The sequence below is a fragment of the Sceloporus occidentalis genome, unplaced genomic scaffold, assembly GCF_023333645.1.
Source record: "Sceloporus occidentalis isolate IW3139 unplaced genomic scaffold, rSceOcc1.0.p SCAF_14, whole genome shotgun sequence".
In the NCBI taxonomy this organism is placed as follows: Eukaryota; Metazoa; Chordata; class Lepidosauria; order Squamata; family Phrynosomatidae; genus Sceloporus; species Sceloporus occidentalis.
In genome coordinates, this window is record NW_028316994.1 from 8,463,766 (window position 1) to 8,481,273 (window position 17,508).

The window sequence follows — 17,508 nt, forward strand, 5'->3', positions numbered from 1 at the left end:
GGAAGCTGTCTTGGGAGATAGTAAGGCAAAAGGATAACAAAATGGAAATCTTAACCTCCTCCTCTTCTGGTGCTTCTGCATTTGGGCCATTCTGTGCTTCCTGGAAAAGGATTTTCTTCATCTTGCGGTACTGCAGGTTGTCAAGCTCCCTCACAGCATCCTTGGTTCGTTGGATCAAATCCATGATAACTGTCTGAGGCCGCTCCCTCAAGAGGAAGCGATGCTGTGGGGTCACAAGAAGCAATAGCATTAGGTAAACTAGACAACTGGTTGAAGAAGCTATCTTAATTATCCACTGGTTCTTTCAAACGTAACCTAAACCAAATCAAGGGGATAGATACAAAAGGAGGTATGCTTATACTACACTAATTGAAAACAATTTAAGAAGTTTACTGTAAGAATAAATCAACAATTTAAGAGGTTTACTCTAAGAATTAACAAATCTGGATCCAATCCAAAGGGAAAATTCAATCCTTTTCAGGGGGAAATTAAAACCAAATGGAACTGCAAATACTGTGGAAGTAAGAGATATAAAATTTCTGGAAACTTTGAAGACACAGAGATGTTTGTGTGTGATTTTTTTCATTTTGCTCAGGAAAAAACCAGAAATCTTCAGGCAGGGGATGCCCTTTACAGCTTGAAAGTCTCTTTGTTGCTTTAGGAACATAAAATCCATTATATAACTCAGTTAGACATAACATTATCATGTTTGATACATTAAAAGTACAGCTTATTTACAAAATCACTGTAAATTTGACTTCCTTTTAAAAAAATTAATTTGTTACAAATGGAGCTACAAGGTCCTGAACTGTAAGGGACAGCTGCACTATAAAGAACCTCTTTGCTTTTGCCAGTTTATGATGTGCAAGCAAAAGAAGAAACCATCAAATTAGTATAGCAAACAAAATTATTTTGTTTCCATTGGTTCTTCATAGCATCAACCATACATAACACATCCATAAAAAAACCTGAACAAAGAAGTGGAGCCAGAATCTGATACTGTACGTTTCCTGTTGTTAATTGCCCTCGAGTCAACCCCAACGAATGGTGATGCTGTGGATGAGACACCTCCAAGATCGCCTATTTTCCACTGCTCTGCTCAGTTCCTGCAAATTCATGTCTGTGACTTTTCTGATTGAGTCTATCCATCTAATGTGTGGTCTTCCTCTCTTTCTACTGCCCTCTACCTTTCCTAGCATTGTTGTCTTAATCCATGCCTTCTCATTACATGGCCAAAGTAGAACAACCTCAATTTGATAATCTTGGTTTCCAAGGGGATTTCAGGCTTGATCTGTTCAAGAACCCATCCGTTTGTCTTTTTGGCCGTCCACAGTATCCTAAGCATTCTTCTCCAGCATCACATCTCAAATGAGTTAATCTTTTTCCTGTCTGCTTTCTTTACTGTTCATCTTGTATCTGTACATGCTGATGGGGAATACAATGGCTTGGGTGATTCTGACTTTAGTGCTCAGATATGTATCTCTACTCTTCCATTCTTTCTAGTTTTTATAGTTCTTTCATAGCTGTCCTTCCCATACCTCGTCTTCCTATTTCTTGACTGCAGTTACCATTCTGATCAGTGATCAGTACAGGACCAATTTAACTACTTCAATTTCCTCATTTTCTAGGATGAATTTATGTATTTCTTCTGTAGTCATTGTTTTTGTTTTTCTTTATGTTCAATATTAAGCCTGCCTTTGCACTCTCATCTTTATTTGTAAGACAAGCCTTATCTTTATTTGGAAGACAGGATCAAAGCTCAAGTGTTCTGATAAATCAACAATGTAATATTCACTTACATTTATGGCACATATGGGGAATGTTTTTTTAAGAATAGGAAGCTATTCATTTATTTTGATTTATAGCTGCTTCTAGGGGAGCAATATTGGGAAAAGTTACTTAGAAATGGTGATTCCACACCTGATTCTGTATATACTAGAATATTTTCAAATTTTATCAAGTCCTGGCATTTGTTTTCCCCTGAACAGACTTGTCCTCCTTCTTCCTCAGCCTAATGTTCAACATCACACAGACAGAGTAGTGCTGTAATTGCTCCATAGTCAAAAACACATTATATTGTGGGTGGATAAGACAGGAAGGCACTTCCTGATGTCAAACTGGGCTGGAAGTACCTTGAGCAGTACATCAGAGGTTGGGCGGTCCTGGGGGATCTTCTGCAGGCACGAATCTACAAAGTTCCGGAAATATTCAGACCTGGAGGAAAGCAAGGAAGGGAAATAAAAGTTTTACTTACTTTATAGCTCCAGACTGCTAAGTTTCTCTCCATCACTAGAGCTCTGAATTTATCAGCCCTAAATTCTGAATTTCAGGAAGGTCCCACCTTCTTATACACACTAGCATTTTTGGATTTTCTTACCAGTGACTAGACTGAAGGAGAGGAGAATCATTCTGGGCGATGTGGTATAAGGCACTCATAGCATTCATGTTAAAGAGAGGTGGTTTGCGCTCCGCTGGGGATACAAAGAGACAGATATCATTCTGTGGCTTCTAGCAGAGACCCTCCTGCCCACTCCATCCAATCCCTTCTTCCTAGATGCCTCCAAGCTTATTAGGGCAAGGAAGCTCTTGGACTATGCCACCACTTTAGTTCCCAAGTGCTCATTATGTACCAAGTTCGATGCAAGTGATTCCAAGTGACCAGACATCCACCTTGCCATCATATTGTCCCTCATCCATGGCTAGGATCACCTCAGGAGCCATCCTAAAAAGAGAGTCCAATGCAAAGTGATGTGTAATTGTGACTTCCAGTCTATAAGGACCTACACAAGGCATGGGGAGTGCACGTGGTCCAACAATATCTGGAGAGCCACACTTTTTCCATCCCTGATGTATGCACTTCAGTCCTTTCTCTACAAAAATAACAACATCCTTTCACTAAAAGAAGACAACCAACTTCATTATACCTTAGCTTCCCACTTCTCAATATCATTGCTACCCTTTCAGTCCCACCCAGGAAATACCCTTTCCCATTATCTAGTCCACTAAATTTTCCTTGCTGTTCAAGGAACCACAGACTCTGAAACATCCATCTACCCTCCACTATTTCCTCTGCCACATTTTAATTCAACCACTATTCTCCTCCTAGTAGGTGCCTTCAAGATGGCTGAAGAGTGGGGAAATAAATACAGTAAATAAATAAATAAATAAATAAATACAAGATCTGTAAGACCTTTCTAACAAGGCCAGGGATTATGGATGTTGTAGTCCTAACCATCTGGGAGGGCATCCGGATGCCCACATTTGGTTAGAACACAGAGACAGATCTACAAATACTTCTTGCTGTGGACATTTTTTTTTTTTAGTCAGGCTGGTCCTGTCAACCTTACCAGTATGGAGTACCAACAAAAGAGTTAGCAGGAGCAATGATAGAGGCTGAGCCAAAGTCCCCCAGCTTCACTTGTCCTGGTTCTGTCAGCAGTATATTCCCAGCTTTCACATCTCTGAAAATATAGGCAAATATTAAAAACTGTATAAAGCAAGCAGAGATGAAGGCTGAAGACTAGTGAATACGCAGTGACCCAGGAAAACAGTGTAGGATAATGGGGAAGGCAGAAGAGTGGACTGGATCACACATGATGCATTTTAAAAAGTAGTGCCATAAAGTCTAAAACTCCAGATTTAAACTGGAAACTGACATTTGCAATTATTCCTCTAGATAGGAGGAATCCTATGGTGCTATAAATACACTCTATATATAACCAGGTTTCAAGCATTAATCTTGGAATTTGCATTCATACAAATATATAAAGCTTTACATGTTTTGTCAGCAAACAGGTGACAGTAGCACTATTTCATCTCTGTGGTGTCTCTGCTGAAAACCTAGCAAATTCTGCACTGAGTTCACCACTGTGTCATCCAGCTTCCCATGCCTTCTTCTCAACATAGCACAGGGAGAAGATGGAGTTATAGAGGGCAGGAAGGGTATACATCTCACCTGTGGATCATGTTGTGCGAATGCAGGTATGCAAGACCCTGCAGGGCACCATGAGTTATGGCTGCAATCTCTACTTCTTGCAGTGGTTTCTTGTGCACTAGGAGAGATGAGAAGGAAGAGTGCACATTGCATAAAACTTGAGGAAAATGGACACAGAAAATTGGTTCAGCTTATATAGGTTTTGGTTACTCACCTTCCAGCAAGTCTGAGGCCGAACCTAGGCAGTATTCCATTACCAGCTGGTGGGGTGAAGTCAGGGAGGGAAGTGAGTATATGTTAGCATTTTCCTCTGAAGGAGAGCCTGTTGCCAAATAGTGTGCCCCCCGCAATCCTGGTACTTCCAATTCACTTAAGAACATAAGAAGAGCCCCTGCTAAATCAGACCAAAAGGTCCATTTAGCCCATTATTTGGACCCCCCAGCAGCCAGCCAGGTGCCTCTAGGAAACCCACAGGCAGGGCATGAAGGCAACAGACCCTTTTCCTTTTGCTCCACCCCCAGAAAAGCTCTGACCAAAACATTCCATTTCACTACCATGGTTAATTGAGCGTGTGTATGTGCATTTAAGTTGCCTGTCAACCTCATGAATTTCATAGGGTTTTCTTAAGAAAGGAACACTAAGAGGTGGTTTCACCAGTTCCTTCCTTAAAGCTTGGAAATATTAGGGATTCCAGAATCACTGGCCATACTGTCTGGGGGATTCTGGGAGCTATAGCTTAAAAATGGTAACATTTCAAAGAACTGCCCAATAGTTTTCCTTTGTGAATCTGTCCCAATGTCTTTTTAGTGCCATTTAAGGCATAAGACACAGCCATACTGTGTGTAAGTGAATACTGTGTATCAATTATGCACTGACTGATGATATTCCCTGGCTTCTCTGTTCTTGGCCTGTTCAGTAATTTATGCAAGAAACCAAGCCACTATTCACACTAGCTGCAGGCCCTGTTCCTGCCTTACATTCAAAGCCAGTCCCTCCCACACATACTTCCTCAAATATCCCATAATTCTACAAATGGGGAAAAACTGCCTGAAGGGTTTCACCCCCAAAGGAATATCACAAGGCATTCCCTTCTCTTACCCATGCTGTATGTTCCCGTAGATAGCAGCCCTTGTATTCAATTGTGTTTGGGTGCCGCAGCTTTTGCAAAAACTTCACCTCCTTGATAATGTCTTGCCATTTCTGGAAGACACAGAAAGAGAACCTGGGCACAGAGTATTTTGCATTTGAACGAAGGAGAGAACAAGTTTTGAAACCTAATGGAAACAGTGGGACTACAAACCAGAGCAAATGAATATCCAGGGCCATTGGCAATTATCAGTTCTTAAAATACCTCTCGTGTTTTAAAAAAAGAAGTGAAGCACAAACCTCGTTAGATTGTTTCCCACTGTAAGACATCTTCTTGATGGCCACCACTTCATTGTTGCGTATGTCTCTAGCCTGGGAAGGAACAGAGAAGAAACCAAGGGAGGAGGAAATTGGAAATAATGGTCAGAATTAGGAGACAGTTAAAAGCTAAGTGATGATTTGCTTCTGTGCCTGGAAGAGGCAACACAGATCAAAGACATAAGACAGTTTCATGGCTTGTTCACCAGGAGTCATGATGTCATCAGAAACAGAACAGAAACAGGCCAGAAATATGAGCAAGTGACAGAGATTTGGCTTCTTTAGTAAAAAAAGCATAAATGGCACCATAAAGATGAACCAAGGATATCAGGTCCAGCTTGTTTTTCAAAGCTGCAATCTGAGCACCTACGGAAATTGAATAAGAAAAGAATGGTCTTCTCTCATCACCAGCATGTGGTTCAATGATATAAGTGCCTCTACTCTTGGGAGAATGTAAACAACCACCATAGCTAGTAGTCCTTGTTATGAGGACAACGGAGAGGCATAATACCTGTGGCAGAGGAAGAAATGGCATTTCACCATACCCAAAGTTTCACTGAACAATATCTTAGGCCTTGAGGTAGAAAATATCATCTTTCTGAACAATTGGCAGGAAAAATACCACCATAAAAAATTAAGTGGCTGTCATCTGCTGCCTTTTCATGACACCTAACATCTCCTGATTGGGACATCAGCCATAGGGGTCTGCCCTTCATGATGCTAAGATTCAGTATCAATGGTTGCGGCAAGGGTCACACAGTTAAAAAATGCTTTCAGTGAGCTCCGCAGACACCTGCATTTCTGCCAAAATTCCCACCAGCACTCACAAAGTAGACAGCTCCGAAGCTGCCATGCCCAATCTCCCGCAGATCAACGAAGAGTTTCTCAGGATCATCCTTGAAGAAAAGTTCTGCTACTTCAGGGTCCTTCAAGCTGCCAGCCCGGGCATTAGACGGCATGGTGGCCGTGGAAGGAACTGGGTCTCGCCTTCACCCTTCTCCTAAGGAAGGGAAACAGAGATTAGCTAGCTTGCCATGGTTGAAACTTGCTGAAACTACTGTAAATTGTTCAGGTCTGGTGAGTATCCTGATAGGGGACTACCTGAGAACTCCATGCATGCCTCCTTCAGTTCCTTGCTAGGCAAAGGCAAGTAGTAAATGTACTAAATGAAGAAACCCAATTTTTTCTGAAGAAAAGGCCATATCCAATCTTGCCAGTGACAATAAGGGACAGATCTGTAGTCTGTAATACAGCCTTGGACTGCAAGAGAGTGGGGTTGGCATGCTGGCTTCCATGCATACCAATGCAAGCAAAGTTTGGAAATATATACTTTTGGAGACTGAAACCCCCATGATTCCCTACCTGGCATAATTACTAACCATGCTGGCAATGGGATTCTGGGGACAGATGTCCACAGAAGATAAACTTTCCAAACTCTGTTTGCAAAAAGTGCATCAACATAGGTACTGACTACATATCTGCTAGGGAGGTTTCACCACGCAAGTGAGGAATCAATGCCTTACAGCAGGAATAAGTACAGGGAAACTTCCTCTTCTCTAGTCTCACCTGATTACTAAATATACTTCAGAAAGATGTGCATTGTTCATTTTGCTTCCAACAAAACCCAGAGCAAAAATGGCACAAGTTCCTTGGGAGCAGAAGGAATGCAAATTTAGAGTTATCAAGAAGATGTATCTGGGGAAGTAGCTTTGAGTCTACGGAAGCTCATGCTACCAACTTCTATCTTTCAGTTAGTCTTAAAGGTGCTGCAAGATCTATTTGCATACAAGAAGATGGCCTATTGTTGTTATGTGCTTTCAAGACATTTTCAATTTATGGAAACCCTAAGGCAGTGGTTCTCAACCTTCCTAATGCCGCGACCCTTTAATACAGTTCCTCATGTTGGGGTGACCCCCAACCATAAAATTATTTTTGTCTCGGTTCCTAAGACCATTAGGAATATGTGTTTTCCAATGGTCTTAGGCAACCTCTGTGAAAGGGTCATTCGACCCCCCCCAAAGGGGTCGTGACCCACAGGCTGAGAACCGCTGCCCTAAATCAACCCTATCACAGGGTTTTCTTTGCAAGATTTGTTCTGCGCTTGCCTTCCACTGAAGTTAGGAGAAGGTGACTTGGCCAAGGTCACCCAATGGGATTCCTTTATAGTCCAACACCCAAACCACTACACAATGCTGTTTTCCAGATGGTTTATCACACTTTTAACTGGACTGCAATACCTCAATAGGCGTAGATGGGAAACATCCCAAGGAAAAACAGGCTTCATTCACAATCCAGGCAAAATCTTTGCAGTCTGTGTTATCTCACACTGACCCTATTGAAAGAGTCCACAAACAACTGGGTTGCCTGTGTGGGCTGACAAATTGATATGTCTGGTCAAGTGAAACTACTTATGAAACCAGAGCCATCTGGGCATCTCTCCATTACCAGAGTCCTTTATCTCTGAGAAAGGATTAGAAGCTTCAGGCTGATTCAAAAGATCATCAGAAAAGTGAGATCCAGTGCATTTTCCAATGGTACCAATCTGCAAATAAATTTCATTTGCTGAAACACTTAGGGTCACTCCTCTTCACCCTCTAGGATGGGCAACTGGCATTATATAGACCCTCCTCCTCCATCCAGGCCAGTGAACAAAAAACAAGGAAATCAAGAGTGTGCAGGCAGGTTGTGTCAGCAAGAGGAAATCCTTGCATTGTTCACTTGCTTCCCAGGGAACAATCCAAAGCAAAAAGGCAAAGCACAAAGCCAACCCTGGCAGTGGGAACACTGGCAGGAAGATATCTGGACAGACCCTTGCTCCATGAATCGACACATTACTACACTGAGGTATGCAGAGCTAAAGACATCTTAGACCAGTGGTTCCCAACCTTGCTAATGCTGCGACCCCTTAATACAGTTCCTTATGTTGTGGTGACCCCCAACCATGAAATTATTTTCGTTGCTACTTCATAACTGTAATTAAATAGGTGTTTTCCAATGGTCTTAGGCGACCCCCATGAAAGGGTCCTTTGACCCCCAAAGGGGTCCCAACCCACAGGTTGGGAACCACTGTTTTAGACTGTAGAGCACAGGCAGACTGCAGCTCCCAGTATTCATTAGCACCAGGCTGGCTAAGGCTTATAAGAGCTGCAACAACATCTGGCAGGCCACATTTTGCCCACTTCTGCTCTGGAGGTGAGGAGAAAGGTATAGATACTAATTCCACAGAGGAACATCAGCCTTGAATCCCAGTTCTGGGATAGGAGAAGCTGGATATACACTGAATGAATAAAAAAATACAGTCAGACTTCCATATTCATGGATATTTTATCCATGGATTCAATCATCCACAGCTTGAAAACATTAAAAAATACATATAAATTTCAAAAAGCAAACCTTGATTTTGCTATTTTATATAAGGAACAGCATTCTACTATGCCACTATATTTAATGGAACTTGAGCATCCACCAACTTTGGTATCCATGGGGGGGCGAGGAGGGAAGTCCTGGAACCAAATTCCAACAGATACCAAGGACCCAAAGAGAAAAACTGCCTCCTTGCAGCATAAGATGCACTACTGCAAAAACCAGCACCAAACTGGATCACAGAAATGGTATTTAGAGTTCTCAATTGAGACAAGGGAAATCCAGGTTCAAGGCCCTGCTTATCCATGAAATCACTGGGTGACCTAGGCAGAGTTATGGTACTCCTTTTCACCACAATCTGTCTCACAGGGTTGCTGTGAAGATAAAGGAGGGAAGATTATGTATGACTCCTTGGTTGAAAGGTGAGATATAAAAACAGGACATTATTTAGTGCATTTATTTATTGGTTTCTTTTACTGTTTATGGTGCTGATATAAAAATGCTTCAGGAGTCATACAACTAACCAATACAGAAATAGTTGTAATGGGAAAAAAAAATTTTTTTAAACAAATCATGATTTTACCCAAAATGAATTGGCTAGTTGTTTCTGCTGCCTGGGAAACAACAGAGCTGGATGATATTTGACCCAACATTTGTGGATTAAAAATAACCACAAAAGAGGGACAGTTTATGACTGTGGCTCCTAACTTTTTTTAAAATCCACACCAACCTGCAAGCATCTGCTGAACCATTAGGAATCTGCTATGCGCAGAGATAAATGTACTGCTATGGCAAGTGTTTGTGGTGGTTAAATTAATACACAAATCGATTCAACAGCACAGTAATGTTTTAAAATAGATATAGAATTTAAAAATATGCTAAAGGAGCAATAAATTTTCTCATGATGTTTAGTTTTTCCTTCTCTTACTTATGGAGGGTAATTAATGAGAATACTTTGGATGTGGCTGGAATCTTCCCCTCAGAAATAAGGCAGCTGACAAACAACTGCATGCTGGTTTTTCTACAAGAGGGATGGAGAATGTGTGACCCTCCAGGTGTTGTTGGCTTGCAATGTCCATCCATTCAGTCAGCATAGCCAATAGGAAGAATGATATGAATCTGTAGGCTATCAACATCTGGAAGGTCACTCATTCTCCACTCCTCCTTCATAGGATATGCTTTCATTTGCTTGGTTGATCTCTCTATAGTGAGCTTGCCTTGGATGGCTCAAGTAGGGCCCTTTGTCCACTTCAGCATTTTGCATGTAGAATTCTTCAAACAGAATGATGGGGATTCTTCCTAGGTGTGTGGGCTATTGGAAAACTGGACCTTTGACCTTCAAGGGATTTCCAGCCTCATTAAGGTAGAGAAATGCAGACTAATCCTTAACAGCATAGGTGGTGAGGGGGGAGGGAAGCATCAGGTTTCTGTCATGCTTTTCTGTTGAGCTGGCGACACCTGCATTGAAACAATGTCATGGGAACAAAACAGTGCCAAAACTGGAGCAGACAATGTTGGAGATAGGAATACAGAAGAACCTCCATACTGGATGTGAATGTATAAAAAGGGCAGACTCCCTTGACTCTAGGTATCTGAAAGAGGAATGTACCTAAACACAAAATCAGAATGAAGAGGTCAGCAAAGGGAAAGTAAAAATGGTCACTGATCTGAAATCAAGAGTTCAGTACTGGAAGTCACAATTGTCTGAAATGATTTTAGTTTCAAAAGGTTGTCCAACATTTTTTGTGGTACTGGCCGCCAAGTGTGATTTTTTAAAAAAACCCAAAACTGTCCTGGTAACTGCCTTTAGACAGTTCATAACGCAATATCATAAGTGAGCAATGATGTTCCACTGCAAATAATAAACAAATATAAATCAAAAAGGCATCCTAGTTTAGGCTACTGAACTTCCACTTCCAGATATGCATCCAAGGTTCTTTCAAATCTTTCTTACCCCCCAGCGGCCCACCACTACCAATACTCAGAGATGCCCATTTGTAAGCTCTTGGGAGAAAGCTGGGCAATCACTAAAGACAAGAAGGGCTACGTTGCTCATCTGCCCTGACCTCTTGTTACTCTCTCTATATACAAACTTTTCACTGCAAAAACAAGGGCTAGAAACTCTGGTTTTCAAACCATTTTCCAATATGGACATCAGATTTATATCCTAACTTTCTTCCATAATGCAATTCAAGATAGCACACACAGAGTCCCCAAGCAACCTCCCATCCAAGCATCAATGCTAGAGGTACTTAGCTTCTGCAAGACTGCAATCATAGGCCTTTCGACAATGGATGGGCAACATGCAGCTCTTTAAATGTTGCTAGACTGCAACTGTTATCATCTCTCTTCACTACTTGCTGGGCATTGCAGTCCAACAGCTGGGAGGCTACAAGGTGTCCACTCATGCTCTTGAAGCAATTAATTTACATGGAACAGAATACAGAGAGACGTGTCTAGTGTTTTCTGTTGTTCCTTGCTTCTCACCAACCATGAATGTATTCAGAAGTAACTTCCAAAGTGTTCAATGGGGCAAAGACCCAATGCTGAGAATGGTTAAGGCAGTGTACTTCTAGGCACGTCTATTCAGAAGCTTCACTGATTTCAACAGGGCTTACTTTCAGGTAAATGGGTGCAGAATCGCCCTGTTTCCTTTCAGAAGTTCTAGGAAGCTTTTCCTGAGAAGGGGCTTGTCTTTGTCTTTCAAGCTCTTTACTTACACAAGATGACAGGATTTATTGAGTAACTAATGGTTAACTCAGGATCAACCCCTTGCCCTTGTAGTCCATCACAAGAACATGACAGAAAAACACTTCAGAAATACACTGCAGTCATTTTCACAGATTTTGCTGCAACCATTAGAAAACTATTTTAAGAAAGGAGAGCTGATATCCTTCCAATTCTAACCAACGTACTTCACCAGTCAAGATAAATGTTTCATCTGACCAGCCCTGCAAAGCAACCAGTCTTCCACATACCCTGTCCCTGATTCTAAGTCCATGAAGCAGTTGCAATCCTGAAATGGACAGAAGGCTGACATTCTCGAAAACCAGACCTGAAAGCAAAAAACCAAACAAAATTCTTGATGTTGCAGAAGACACTTCCATTTCCCCCCGTCTCCTCTAAAATGTTGAAAGGAGAACGTATGATGTAGGATGGGATGGGGAAAGAAAAAAATAAGTCCTGTCCACTTTTCAAGCTTCCATAAGATTTCTTCAGACATTTTAGTGGAAGCCTGAGTCACTGACCTCTCCACTTGTCAGCTCTTGTGACAACATCTATGCTGACAAAATAAAAAGAAATCATACCCAGACACCCTGGACTATTAACAATATTCAACCAGTGTTACCAGTCAGGTAACTGGTAACAATAGTTATAAGCAGGCTCTTGGAAGGCAAAGAATCAGCAGCCAAAAATACAGAAATGGCATCTGTCCTGGCATAATTCCTGCCTAGACTAGGGGAAAAAAGGATGTATTTGTTTTCTTTTGAATTGGACAGTAATTGTCAGTGTAAAACACAACTTGCTACTCCTTGCTTTTCTTACATTGGAGGTTCCAGAAGAAAGCCCATCTCATGGTGACATATCTACCTGAAAAAGTTCTGAGGATTCAGTTTTGTTGTTGTTGCGTGCCTTCAAGTCGTATCTGATTCATGGTGACCCTAAGTCCTATTACAAGATTTTCTTAGCAGGTTTTTTGGGGGAGGGTGCTGCCTTCTCTGAAGGTGAGAAAGAGTGACTTGCCCAGGGTAACCCAATGGGTTTCCATCGGTGAGTGGGGATTTGAACCCTGGTCTCCAGAGTCATGGTCCATCGCCCAAACCACATACTACACTGGTCACTGAAAAAAAGATGTTTGCTTGAATAGTTAAGAAAGGGAGTATGAGAAATCCAACACAGGAAAATAGAAAAAATAATAATGAATGCCCATTCATAAGGAAGTCAAGCTTGAAAATAGCCACTTGCCTGTGGGTAAAAGAATTATATCCACCCGACTAGTGAGAAAGTTTTCTTTTGGGCTGCCGATATGTCCCCCAACAACAACAACAACAACAAAAACCCTACCTAAAACAGCATATTTGGGCAGAAGGCATAGTAATATATTGGCACATTTGTAAGTAAAGGTGTACCAAACAAAATGGACTTTGACAAAAAGACGGCATCACATTACATACACAAATGCTCAGTAGCTGGACCAATACCATCTTAAAAACAAAACCACCTGTTCCATTATATTGATGATCAAACAACTTGCAATGGTCTTTCATGTTAATAGTACAGAAAATTCTTTGTCAAAAATCAACCAGGTAGACATTGTGTCCTATCTTGTATTAGAAAACAACTAGCTAACAGAACAGAATTTGACAACAGATGCAGAAGCCCCCAAAGCAATATTGTTTGCCAGGATATTTACTTATCTTTGACACAAAAAGGACAACATTCATGATAAGATGAATATTGTGGTGTACACACCAACACTAGCTCTAGATGTTTGGATTTCTTTCCAGTATCTACCCTGAGCTGGCATGTCCCAGAATAGCATGCAATTCTGCAAAGGAAACAATGGCCCACATCATATTCCTGGACAGTCAAGTAAAAAGAAAAAGAAATCCATGCAGATTTGAGGCCCAGAAATCTGCCTGTTTTACATCAATGACTCCTGTTCAAAGTGTAACCATTCATTTATTCATCTCCTGAAATACTACATGGACACATGCAAGAAACCTGGCCAGCTCAAAATCTACTGTTGCTTTAGGGGGGGAAATACTAGCATGCTTAGATCTACAGATATTTGAAAATATTCCATATCTATAGAGGAGGTAACTTATCTTGTTGAAGCAGTAACTAGTCTCTCACACCCTACTGCTCACAAACCCCACCTCCTGAAGTGGTAAATAACACTAACCCTCAAATGGGAAGTTCAATATTAAACGTGAGAAAGAAGAGTCCTGAAGCACACTGTATGAACTGAACAATACATGTTGAATAGCACATTGGCCTTTTCTACCCATGAAATTCTTTAGCATACTATTTCAACATATGTATATATCTAGACAGATAGATAAAAAGGGCTTGGAACAGTCCCATTCTACCCATGGCAAACACATTGGGGAGTGGTTTTTAAAGGTACAAGACTGAACCTTATGGGATCTTCAAGATAAATCACTCATCCCTTCTTTCTCTCCGAATGGTAATGCCAAATCTCATTGTTCTGCAGGATCAACGTCATCCTCCCCCAAACCAAATACATTTTTCACCTTCTCCCATTAGAAGCAAAACAAAACTTCTGACAGCACACTATGCTAATAAAATCTAGTACCAGCCTCCAAACCAGGGGCATCTCTGTCCCCTCTTCCTGAAACATGCTTCTAATGCCAAGCCCTGTATTCACAACCTTTTTAGCCTGACAAATAATTCTGAAAAGCCCATGGTAGTCCATCATTCTAACCTGATTATTTCAGGAATATCTAAGGACACAGAAATGGGACGGCAGGATTCCTTGAAAGCAGAGCAACCTATAATAGGAGCAAGGGCCCCAGAGCGGCCGAGTCTAATAAACTGGGGTGGGCGGGTAAGACTCAACCAAGGCTGCAGCCATACTAGAGAAATAACCGGTTTGGCACTGCTTTAACTGCCCTGGCTCAAGACTATGGCATTCTGCGAGCTGGAGTTTGTTGTGGGCCCAGAGCGGAGCACTGGGCCCCACAACAAACTCCAACTCCCAGAATGCCATTGCCTTGAGCCAGGGCAGTTAAAACAGTGCCAAACCAGGTTAATTCTCCAGTGTGGAAGCACCCCTAGATTCCTGGGTTCCAAAGGAGAAAGAGCATGGTTAAAGGTGTGTGAATGGGAAGGGGGATACCAGAGTTCTTTATCCTCAAGGAGAGGAACAAGATACAATGCACTTGGGATGACAGAAGGGAGGACTAAGATCCATGTTTCTTCCTGCAGCAGAGTGACAGGCCCCAGATCTGGGAAAGAGAACTACCAGGTTCCTAGGGCAGAGAAGTGGGGCCTACCTTTGGGAGAGAAAACTTGTGTCAGATGCGATTTCCTCCCTAAGCTTTGAAAGGAAGAAAGAAAAAAAGCAGAAGAAACATCTACTAGTAAATACTGGACATACATACAAGAGCGACAATTAAAGAAAGAAACCCATATACAGGAAGGAACATACGCATTAGGATGAGAGACTGTGTATTAGCAAGTATATTGACTGTAATTGGATAATTTGGTGAATGGAATCGTAATATGCATTATTTGTGAAAAAGATAGCCAAATAAAGGGGGGGGAACCATATATATATATATATATATATACACACACACACAACTGTAAGTCGAACTCCTGTATAAGTCGAGGGCAGGTTTTGGGGCCAAAATTATGGCTTTTCATACAACCCGTGGATAAGTTGAGGGTAAAACTGAGAGGCACGTAACGAAGGATCTAAAGGACGGAGCAAGGAAAACAATGCCAAAGAATTTACAAGGTTCCAGCAGGCATCACTGTTTGTGCTCACATTAAAGGTTAAATAGATGAGAGAGAGTACAGGAGGACCAGTGCTTCCGAGAGATGATCACTCTTGCCTTTCACCAGGGGATAGCTCCTATTTAAATAAGAGTTAAAGAACAGTATTCCCATTGACCCACGCGTGGATAAGGGGGCTCAGGTTTATTGGGTTAATTTTTTTGATTAAAATTTCTAGACGTATACATGAGTATGTACAGTAAATACAAAGGAAGGGGGGGGAGCAAGGGAATGAATGTGCTTCCCAACCTAGGCGTTACGTTTCTTTTATTCTGAAGGAAAACAGGAGGGTGGCGGTGGTGGTTATAACAAATGGATTGCTGCAATACTGCCCTCCTGTTCTCCAAACACAGACCTCCTTTTGCTCATTGCCAAGGCTTCTTTCCTTCCTTCCATCCCAAAGGAAAAACACCCCTCTGTCCTCCCCTTGGAGCCTCACCTGGAAGTCTTGGCAGCTGCCTGGATCCTGTTTCCCTCCAGCTCCAGGGCATCAAGGGTGGGGAGTAGACCCCCAAGACGACGACCACCACCTCCTTGTCTTCTTCCTCCTCCTCCTCAACTCTTCCAATCAAGGAAGAGGGCTTAGAGGGGGCTGTGGCTCCTTTGGATGAGGAAGGCCTGCAGGTGGGAGGCAGAGGGCATTGACGGCATTGACAGCCCCTTCAGCCTCTCTCTCTCTCTCGACTGGAGAAGAAAGGATCCGCAAAAGGGAGGACGTGCAGGGGAGGGCTCTGCTAAAGGGAAAGGGGCATCGCTGCAGAATATATATATTTGGGGGGGGGAATATGGACCTCTTGAGTCTTCTTTATTTAGGGGGTGGGTGGGAACCCCAAATCTAGGGAGGGAGGAAAGATCAAATGATTGTAAAAGGGGAAGGGAGATGCTATTGGGGGGAGGTATGAGAAGTGTGAGACACTGCAGCCCCCCCCCCCAAATGTTAGGGGCCTACCTTCTGATATCTAAAGGGGGTTAAACTAGGAAAAGGGAAGGAAGGGAAATCTATGGAATATCAACTGACTGTAAAAGGCTATTGGGGGGCTACGAGGAGCAAGTGAGACACTGCGGCCCCCGCCCCCAACGTGAGGGGTCTGCCTTCGGATATTTAGACTTTAAAGGGGGTTAAGGTAGGGAAGGGGGGGCGGGTTGGGTGGGGCTACTGGAGCGACGGGGGGCTCTAAGGGGCAGGGGTCCTTGTGGGGAAGGGGAAGGGGTGGGTGGGTGGGGAGGGAGGGAGGCAGGAGAAAGCCACAGGGATCCTGCCAGGGCCAAGGAGGCCTAGTCCTGGGGAGGAAGGGCGCCCTCTCCCTCGCTGAGGGGCTGGGGGGCCTGGCTCTGTGCGGCCCCCCTCCCCTGGCTCGTCTCCTGGGGCTCCTCCGCCTGCCTGCCTGCCTGCCTCCCTCCTTCCCTCCCTCAACTCCAGTTGTCCCCAAATCCAAGATGGCGCCCAAGGCAGGAGCCAGACCGGAACCAAGGCAGGGAGGAGCCAAGGCGCATGCGCGGGGGGAAAGGAAGGAGGGAGCGCTCAGGGGGAAACGCGCACGCGCGGATGGTCCAGGGAGGGAGCTGGTTCCAAAGGCGCATGCGTGGGAGCCGAAGCCAACGCACAGCCGCATACGTAGAGGTGGGGGTTTGCGCATGCGCTACGCCGAGGCTGTGTTTGGGGGAGAAAGAGAGCAGGGAATAGAATGGACAGGAAGGGTGTGTGAGGGAGGGTACGAGAAGCCAAGGTTTTTCCCTGAATGGAAGCTGTTTGCGCACGCGCAACAAGCAGAACTAGACAGCTGAGGGGTGTGTTGATTGGACCGTAGCAGCTCGATGGGTGGGGCTTGCTCTCCATGACAATGTGAAAAGGGTTGCGGGGGAGACTGGAAAAAAAGGGAGGGATGACAAAGGCGCGCCGGGATTGGAGGAATTGTTTCTGGAGGGCGGGCGCAAACAGGAGGCCAGCGTTCCGATAGGCCGAGTGGAGAAAAAGCGCCGTTCAATGAAAGGAGTCAGATTGCCAGATTGGGGCCCCCCTCGAACACGTTTGGATTGGGGACGCTGGGTTTAAGAAGCGGAACGTGATTGGCCGGTTCCTGTTGTTAGGGGCGGAGTTTGTAGCGCTCAGCTGTTACTGGGCAGGATTCTTGGGGAGGGGAAAGCTGTTCTGAGGGGACAAAAAGAAAGGCGCGCGCGGGCGACCGTTAAACCGTCATTAAGGGCCGGAAAAGGGGCGGGGCCAAGGCCCACGTAACGGTTCAGAAGGCTATGGAACTCTGGGAGTTGGAGTTTGTTGTGAC

The 17,508-nt window shown here is 43.5% G+C and overlaps 1 protein-coding gene across 2 annotated transcripts in view; it reads right to left on the bottom strand.

The window, feature by feature from the left end:
- TAOK2 (TAO kinase 2) overlaps nt 1-16,681 on the bottom strand; it is a 37,377-nt gene extending 20,696 nt beyond the window's left edge. The window contains exons 1-11 of one of the 2 annotated variants that reach the window (XM_089480093.1): nt 15,666-16,678; nt 6,166-6,338; nt 5,321-5,392; nt 5,033-5,134; nt 4,149-4,194; nt 3,956-4,052; nt 3,348-3,461; nt 2,631-2,722; nt 2,378-2,471; nt 2,133-2,214; nt 56-223 (exon numbers count right to left, since the gene is read on the bottom strand). In XM_089480093.1, coding sequence (XP_089336219.1) covers nt 56-223; nt 2,133-2,214; nt 2,378-2,471; nt 2,631-2,722; nt 3,348-3,461; nt 3,956-4,052; nt 4,149-4,194; nt 5,033-5,134; nt 5,321-5,392; nt 6,166-6,297 — 999 coding nt within the window. In that variant the 5' untranslated portion in view covers nt 6,298-6,338; nt 15,666-16,678. Of the gene's footprint in view, nt 1-55; nt 224-2,132; nt 2,215-2,377; nt 2,472-2,630; nt 2,723-3,347; nt 3,462-3,955; nt 4,053-4,148; nt 4,195-5,032; nt 5,135-5,320; nt 5,393-6,165; nt 6,339-15,665 lie in introns of both variants that reach the window. The other variant, XM_089480092.1, reaches the window with a different exon arrangement.
- Between the last annotated feature and the right edge of the window lie 827 nt (nt 16,682-17,508).